An 8,258-nucleotide genomic window follows, 5' to 3' on the forward strand; every position below is an offset into this window, starting at 1 on the left:
CCCCCCCTCTGTCTCTCTGAAGTTTCTCTCTCCCCCCTTTGTCTCGAATTGTCGACCTCTCAGCCACAAACTCCCCAGTTCAAAATTTGCCCGGAGTATGCACACGTTGATCACTTCCGCACACACGACACATCATTGTTGTAGACTTTCGATTGGTCGTTCACTCCTCTCCTTCATCTGAATGATCTCATCGAGTGCCTCGCACATGATGCATGTTGAACGCCCTTCATCGTAGCTGCTCAACATGTACGGTTCATGAGCTGACATCTTGGTGACCTCTGCGACAGGTATGAGAGGGAAATGAGCATTCGCCGGGACAAGTGGAATGAGCTGTAAAAAACTCGTTCTTGTCTGTATCGCTCCTTACCGTTCGTTTGATAGCATGAAGAAGTCTCCCGGTTCCACCTTCATGAAGAGCAAGAACTTGAAGAAGATGGTTCGTAACGGACTGGCGAGCAGCATACGAGGGCACGTCTGGATGCACCTGTCAGGGGCTGCAAACAAGCTAGACAGTTGTCCGATGCTTTACAAGTACTTGGACTGATTGCGCCTGTTTCCTGCTGAGTAGTTCGTGGCAGGCAGCTGAGCGACGAGTCAACGTGGAATGGGCTGTCGACCGAAGCCAACGAAGCCCTTGCTCAGATAGAACTTGACCTCCCCCGCACCTTCCCCGACCACCCTCGCTTCAAGATGCCCAAGGATGCGGATCCTCCTCCTGACTCCCTGATCCCTTCCCTGCGAAGAGTCCTCAGAGCATACGCTCGTCGCAACAAGCAGGTGACGGTTGCTGCTGGCGTTGCTCGCGACCGCTCATGGGGTGCTAGGTCGGATACTGTCAGGGCCTCAACTTCATCGCGGGCCTGATGCTTCTGTTTCTCCGTGAGGATCAGGCGTGAGTTTCATTCTGCTCCCTAGTGATGCGTGTTTGGACAACTGAACCTGTTTGTTTTGCTTTCAGTTTCTGGCTGCTCTGCGTTCTGATCGAAGACATTCTCCCTGGTGATTATGTTGACCAGATTTATGTTGAAGGTTGATCAATGCCCGTGTGATGCAGGAGACTACTACGCTCAAGACCTTAGCGGGTGCAACGTAGACTTGCGCGTGTTTCGGGACATGTGAGACCCGGGAGGTCGAGTCGAGGTTGTTGATGTCGCCGTAGGTTATCCAAGAGGCTCCCGAAGCTCTGGAAGCACTTCCAAGAAGCGGGTCTAGGAGTGGAGTTCTTCTGTCTCGAGTGGTTCATCGCCATCTACGCCAAGACGCTTCCGACGGAGACGATGCTGCGAGTGTGGGACTCAATCTTCCTCGAAGGATACAAGATCATCTTCCGCATCGGCCTCGGAATCTTGTGCAGTTCCCTTACTCTCACTGTCCCCGTCTGACTGACCGGGCGCAGAGAGCTCTACGAGAAGCAGCTGCTCTGCATCACCGAGCCGCACGAGCTGTTTGCCGCGATGCAGGACCTGGGCAAGTCGCTCATTGACGCAGACTCGTTGATCAAGGTCAGCTTTGGTATCCAGATGAAGCGCACGACGGTAAGAGAGGAGGAGGAGGAGGAGGATGAAGGGAAAGTGGAGATAGGGTGGGAGCTTCGGGGGGTCGTCACCTGACGACGGTGCAGGTGATAGCTCTCAGGGAAAAACATCGGTCAGAGGTCATTGCAGAGAGGGAATCGCGGCAAGTGGAGAAGAAGTAGCATGCCAGGTGTCCGAGTTGTCGCTGCCGAAGGGGAAGACACAGTGTACAGGATGGGAGTAGACGATGAGCAGGAGGCGACGGGGAACTGATCACTTCTCCTTGACGATGCTTGACAAGCAGGACTCGGCAGCGTCGAGATCAGGGGGGGGGGAGGCTGCTGTTGCCGCAAGGCGAGCAGGCTGTTAGAGTAACGAAGGACATTTTGTCACTTTCAATGCAAAAATCCGTCGTATCTTTATGTCTCAACAGGCACGTCCTCTCCCACCTCACTCTCCAGCACAGCCTTGCGCGAGAGGCGGATCTTCCCCTTCTGGTCGCGGAGGGCAAGGACTTTGACGTCCATCTTCTCTCCGATCTTGAAACGCAACTCAACGCTGTCGATCCGCTCCTTGTCAAGCTCCGACACGTGCACCAGCCCCTCCTTCCCCGGCCACAGCTCCACGAAGCAGCCGAAGGGATGCACTCCCACTGCAGCAAGTCAGCAGGACGCGCGCGCGAGCAGGAGACGTCACCTATCGTGCAGTCCTTGTAGACCTTCCCCACTTCCGGGTCCGCCGCCTTCTTTTTCAGGGTGGCGGTGGAAGAAGGCGAGAAGTTGTTGGCCTCCTGGGCAAGGAAGCGGACCTTGTCTTCGGCCTTGGCGATGTTGTCGGAGCTCAGGGCTGTGATGGTCACGACGCCCTCGGACTTGGTCTCGACAATGTCGATGTTGGTCAGCTTGAATTCCTCGATCAGGCTCCTGATCGTTGTCCCTCCGGGCCCGATGATCTTCCCGATGGCCACCAAAGGCACTGAGAACCGGACTAGCTTCGGCACGGAGGGAGCGAGCTCGGGCCGGGGCTTTGCCTGGGCCTTGAGCATGTGGACGAGCATGTGGACTCTTCCTTCTCTTGCCTGCGCTAGCGCCGACTTGAGGAGGTTGACGCTGAGGCCCTCGCACTTGATGTCTAGCTGGAAGGCCGTGATGCCCTTGGCGTCTCCGCAGACCTTGAAGTCCATGGTACCCAGCGAGTCCTCGAGGCCGAGGATGTCGGTCAGGATGACTGCCTCCTCCTCCATCTTCCTCATGATCGCCTCCTTGTTCTCCTCGTTTCCTCTCTTGAGGTTCTCCGGCAGCAGCAGGCCCATCGCTACCCCGGCGACTGGGCGCTTGAGCGGCACACCAGCATCGAAGAGGGCGAGGCAGCCCCCGCACACTGAGGCCATGGACGAGCTGCCGCAGCTCTCGGTGATGAGAGACTCTACGCGGATGGTGTAGGGAAAGTCGTCCTCGCTCGGGATGACTGGGAGGAGACCTCTCTGCAAGGAGATCAGGAGGAGCGAGGCAAGCAGCAAGAAGGAGCATCTCCTACCTCAGCAAGGTTCCCGTGCCCGATCTCTCTCCGCCCTATCGCTCCCACTCTTCCGCACTCCCCCACAGAGGAAGGCGGGAACGAGTACTGCAGGTAGAAGCGTTTGCTCTCCTCTCCGTCCAACCCCTCCGATCGCTGCCTGCTCCCGCTGTCTCCGAGTGTCACCGTCGCGAGCGCCTGTGTCTCACCTCGGGTGAAGAGCGACGAGCCATGAACAGCAGGAGCGAGCGGCGACATCCTGACGCTGATGGGACGGACCTGCCGGGTTGTCCTGCCGTCTACTCGCTGATCTTTCTCCTTGGCAAACTGACGCATCTTCTCGGCCGCAAAGCGCTTGAACGTCGTCTTGACGTCGATCGCGTACCCAGGCGGCAGGTCCTCCTTGCCCTCCAGAAAAATCCTCTTGGCCTCGTCCTCGAGCCCGAAGATGGCGGTGTACACATCCCGCTTAGACGAGCTGCCGGTACAGATCGCGCTCACCATGGCCTCCCCGAGGTGCTCCTCGAACTGCTCGAAGAGCGACTCGTCGGGCTGGCGGATCAGCTCCCGCAGAGAGACTTCCTTGCGAGCCTCGAGGGTCTTGGCGGCGAAGAGCCTGAGCCCGATGCAGATCTTCTTGATGGCCTTCATTCCCAGCTCGATCGCCTCCACCATCTGCTCGTCGCTCAAGAAGTCGGCGGCGCCCTCGATCATCATGACCGACTCCTCGGTCCCGGACACGAAGAGGTTCAGGCGGGAGGTCTTGAGCGCTTCTCTCGTCGGGTTGATCACAAACTTGCCCTTGGCGTCCATCCCGATGCACACGCCTGCCACTGGCGTGTCGAAAGGGATCGGACTGGCCAGCAGCGCGGCTGACGACGAAATCAGCGCCAGCGGGTCGACGTTGGCTTGCGGGTCGTAGGCAAGGACCCAGGAGAGGACCTGGACTTCTCTGCAGAAGCCAGGAGGGAAGAGAGGACGGAGAGTACGGTCAATGATCCTCGCAGTTAGAACCTCCTCGTCCGAGGGCCTTCCGTCCCTCTTGATGTAACCTCCGCTCGTCTTCCCTGCTGCGGACGAACGCTCTTGGTAATGGACGGAGAGAGGGACGAAGTCTTCCACTACTTCCTCCTTGTCCAGGTTGAGGTCTCCGCAGGCCGTCGAGTAAACGATCGAGTCCCTTTGCTTCGCCATAACGGCCCCTGCTGCAAGCCTGCCGACTTCCCCGCTCTCCAGCCGCAGCTTGTTCCCATCGATGTCGACCTCCATCACAACCTTGCGAAAGTTATGCTCTCCTTGTTCGCAAGCTTCTTCGAACACGTTGATGTCCGGATGCGATCGTTCCTCCACCATCATTCCGTTCGACAACCCTGCCCTTCTCCTCCTTACTAGCAACTGGTTCCCTGCCGACAACGGACGTGCAACCCCAGCCCCGAATCCTCCCCACAGGCCATGAGGCATGTTGAAATGAAACTTCGGGGATGGGGAAGAGAAGCGACCTTTGGATGAGGCAGAGGAAGCAGAGGGAGAAGCGGAGAAGGAGGAGAGGGAGCAAAACGGTCCTTTCGAGGAAGCCGATGTCCTGAAGGAGGAGGATGGGCTGGTCTGCAAGGAGGGAGCGAATGCAGGAGTCCTTGGGGAGGGTGAGGGCGGGAGCGGCAGGGCGCTGGGGTCCCATGCCTGCGCATGTCCCGCCATGAGCGCCATGAACAGTGCTATGTGCGCCATGCCAGGAGGCCGCCTACCCCACCCCCACCCCCGATCTCCCCTCTTCATTAGACCAAAGCATTCAATTTATACCCCTGCTTTACCCTCTCAATGAACCCCTGGTAAAGTACCCTACCCTAGTTTTTGAGTCGTAGGTAATTCCAGTGTATACCACCCCTCTTGTTCCCAGGAGAGCTCCAGTATGGGTGGGGTGTTCTACCCAACCCTCCTGTAGCTCCACCCCCACCCCCTCAATTTCCTTCTTGGCGCACGATTGGGAGGGGGGTACGTACAGCTGGTGAAGAATCCGATCATGACGAGATGCGAAATGGAGCGAGGAAACGAAGAGAGGAGGAGGACGAGCAGGAGGAGCAGGAGGAGCAGGAGGAGCAGGAGGAGCAGGAGGAGCAGGAGCAGGAGCAGGAGCAGGAGTGGGGGTTCAAACGAAGGGAAGGTGTACAGTGGTGATAGTTGGATGGTGCGATCAGGTGGGAGGAGGTGAACAATTGACGTCAGGAGAGGAGAGGAGAGGAGAGGAGAGGATAATGAACAAGAGAAGATATCAGAACTGAAGTCAGAGCGAAGCAAAGGAAAGAAAACCTGACGAGGTACAAAGAGGAAGAATCACGACAAAAAGACAGGAGAGGAGAGGAGCAGGAGAAAACAAGGAGAGGAGGGCGGGAGAGGATGTTTCATGGATAGATGGGTGAGGAGGAAAGAATGGTCGGAGAAGAAGAGACCGAGCACAGGCAAGAGATCTGCTTCATTCATGGATGGAAGAAGTGCTGTATGGAACATGACGCCTCCTCATCAGGTGAAGGTGAAACAGCGATGAGGGTGCGAGGTTGGAACAAGTCAGACTCTCGCGCGGGTGCCGATGGAGATGTTTGGAGATGATTCTCGAAGAGCTGATCACAAGGGCTCGAGCAATCTCACTGGTCGATGGTGCAGCAGCAGCTCGTGATGTAGTTTAACTCCTAGGACAGAGGCTGGGATTGTTTCGGGTGCTCGAGACTGCAGGTGAGTATGCTTCCTCCAAGGAAGGACAAGGTGGAGTCGTCCCGAAGGACGAAGAGGGAGTTTGAAAGCCATCTGACGTGGCAGAAGAGAATCTCAGGGAGCCTCCTTGCGGTGGTGCAGGCGTTTGCTTCAACTCCGACCCACCTGCCCGGTCAAGGGCATGGGAAGAGGCGTTCCTCCTCCTCCTCCCTGTTTCTCTCCTTCCTCTGCCTGTGTATAGTCGTGCTGCTCGGCTCTTCCCTTCCAAGTTTATTCTTTTCTCGCTCCCACCCAGCTTCAGCAAGCGCCTCGAGCAAGAGCCCAGCTGACGTCCAGCGGCTGCTGATACGAGACCTGAGCTCCCCCAACTCCTCGATCGAGTCGGCTGAGCTGGACCTCATTGCTGGGGATTCCAAGGTCGTCCTTGCCCGCAAGAGCGATGTGACCGTCAGAAGGAAGTTCTGGGCTGCCATGACGGCAGCGCTGAAGCACAGGCTCCTCCTCCTCCACCCCAACGCGAACCTCACGCTCACTCCCTCCCTGTCGGAGCTATCCTCCAACGACCTCGTCTTTGTCACCTCTGCCTTCGATCAGAATTGCCACGAGGCCTGCGCTGAGAACGGAGAGGAGTGGCAGTGCTCCTCGCCCTGGTTCGACCTCCTCAACCGCTGTGACCTGCTCCAGGTCGCCTTCCCTCACGCGGCCACCTGCTTGTCTCACTTCTACGGCCGCGACCTCCCGGCGCTCAGCTCGGACGTGGGCGGCTACGCTCGTGGGGACTACGTCCTCGTGAACTCGAAGCCGCAAGAGTATGACATCTCCTGCGACGCACAGGGCGAGCACAGCGCGAGGCTGTGCGCATGCAAGCGCAGCGGAACAGGAGGGAGGGACCTTCAGTCTCGGGTGTCGCGGATCGTGATCAAGCAGCTGCAGCAGTTCGACAAGAGGCTAGCGGGAGGCCAGCAGGCTGCGGGGCAGGCGAACGAGTGGTGGGCAGAGAGGTCGGCGCAGTCTCTGATCGAGGACATCGAGAAGAAGAGGACGACGTTCCTGGAAGCGAACCAGGGCGTTAGCTGCTTCACCGCCTGCCAGGAGCAGAACCTGGCGTGCCAGCGAATCTGGTTCGACGTGCTCAACAACTGTGAAGCCCTGGCCGTCGCCTTCCCCTCCCACAAGATCTGCAGCACAGACTTCTACGGGCGGGACCTGCCGGCCTACCGGCCCGAGGACCTGACCGTCCTCGTGAACAAGAAGCCGCGAACGTACTCGAGCTCCTGCGGGGGCAAGCACGAGAAGACAAAGAGGCTGTGCGGATGCGGCTTCAGTAAGGGAGGGTCCACCACCTCCCGCACCTTCCACACGGTCTACAACGTGCAGGCGTCCAAGTACTTCGAGTGGCAAGTCAGGTACATGCACTTCTGGTTCAAGCAGGCCAACATGCCCGGCAAGATCACCCGCCTGCTCTCTGCCAACCAGCCAGACTTCCTTGCTGGAGAGATCCCAACGCACACGTCTCCCCCCTACAAGAGCGACGACCCCAATGACCACTACACGCCCTACAACAAGCCCTGGGCCATCCACCGCTGGCTTCAGGACGCGGAGCCCACGGAGGATGTAATCCTCATCGTCGACCCGGACTGCATGTTCCTCAGCAGGATGGAGTTCATGGTGGAGGAGGGGGCGCCGGTCGCCCAGCAGGCCTTCTATCACTTCGACTTCAGCACCGACGATGTCCCCATGCAGATCGCTCGGCGGTACTGCAGGAACTGCTCCTTCCTCGATCCCATCGCCGTCCCCATCATCATCCACCGCCATGACATCGCCAGGATCGCCCCCTTGTGGCTCAAGAAGACCCGCGAGATCCGCATCGACAAGCCCAACTGGCCGATCAGCTGGTACAACACCAGCATGAGCCCCGTCGGCCTGACCTGGACTGCCGAGATGTTCGGCTACGTGTTTGCTGCTGCCGAGCTGGGGATCCGGCACGAGATCTGGGACCTGCAGAACGTCCCTCGAGTGCACAAGGAGATTTTCACCTCCATCATCCACTACCACGTTGAGGTTCCCATCCCTGACGGTGAGGCCCCATGCTGCTTAGGAGGTCGAGGACGAGACCAAGGACAAGGATTTGGAGGAGGAAGGGGGGGTAGAAGGGAAGGCAGGGTTTGAGAAGGCGGGGGGGGGGGGGAGGTCAGGAGGAAGGAGGCAGGAGGCAGGACGGGGGGAGGGAGGAGGGGAGGGGAGGAGTGACATTGCGGCAGGACGACAGTGGTGGAAGCACTCAGATGACGCTGGTTACAACATCCCATGGCCGATCCCTGCGGAGACTGACCAAGTCACGCGCACACTCATCACTAAACTTCACGAGGTAGAGAGGAAAGGCAAAGGAGGAGGAGGAGGAGGAGGAGAGAGGGAGGAGGAGGAGGAGACCGGGAGGGGGTTGGGAGGTGTGGGGAGGGGAGGAGGAAGGGAGGGGAGGGAGGAGACGAGGAGGGGAGGGAGGAGGTTTGTTGGGAGGGGGGG

General features: G+C 58.6%; 2 protein-coding genes across 2 annotated transcripts in view; one reads left to right on the forward strand and one right to left on the reverse strand.

Annotated features, from left to right (window-relative positions):
• Nucleotides 1–4,762, reverse strand: part of GUITHDRAFT_89840 (hypothetical protein) — a gene marked incomplete at its 3' end in the record, with an annotated part of 7,466 nt that extends 2,704 nt beyond the window's left edge. The window contains exons 1-3 of the mRNA XM_005823804.1: nt 3,051–4,762; nt 2,211–2,997; nt 1,969–2,166 (exon numbers count right to left, since the gene is read on the reverse strand). Of these exons, the coding sequence (XP_005823861.1) occupies nt 1,969–2,166; nt 2,211–2,997; nt 3,051–4,757 (2,692 nt within the window). The 5' untranslated portion in view covers nt 4,758–4,762. The remainder of the gene's footprint in view (nt 1–1,968; nt 2,167–2,210; nt 2,998–3,050) is intronic.
• Nucleotides 4,763–5,613: 851 nt separating this feature from the next.
• GUITHDRAFT_116905 (hypothetical protein) overlaps nt 5,614–8,258 on the forward strand; it is a gene marked incomplete at both ends in the record, with an annotated part of 2,827 nt that continues 182 nt past the window's right edge. The window contains 3 exons of the mRNA XM_005823805.1: nt 5,614–5,674; nt 5,718–5,756; nt 6,031–7,812. Of these exons, the coding sequence (XP_005823862.1) occupies nt 5,614–5,674; nt 5,718–5,756; nt 6,031–7,812 (1,882 nt within the window). The remainder of the gene's footprint in view (nt 5,675–5,717; nt 5,757–6,030; nt 7,813–8,258) is intronic.

This window comes from Guillardia theta (genome assembly GCF_000315625.1).
Source record: "Guillardia theta CCMP2712 unplaced genomic scaffold GUITHscaffold_102, whole genome shotgun sequence".
NCBI lineage: Eukaryota > Cryptophyceae > Pyrenomonadales > Geminigeraceae > Guillardia > Guillardia theta.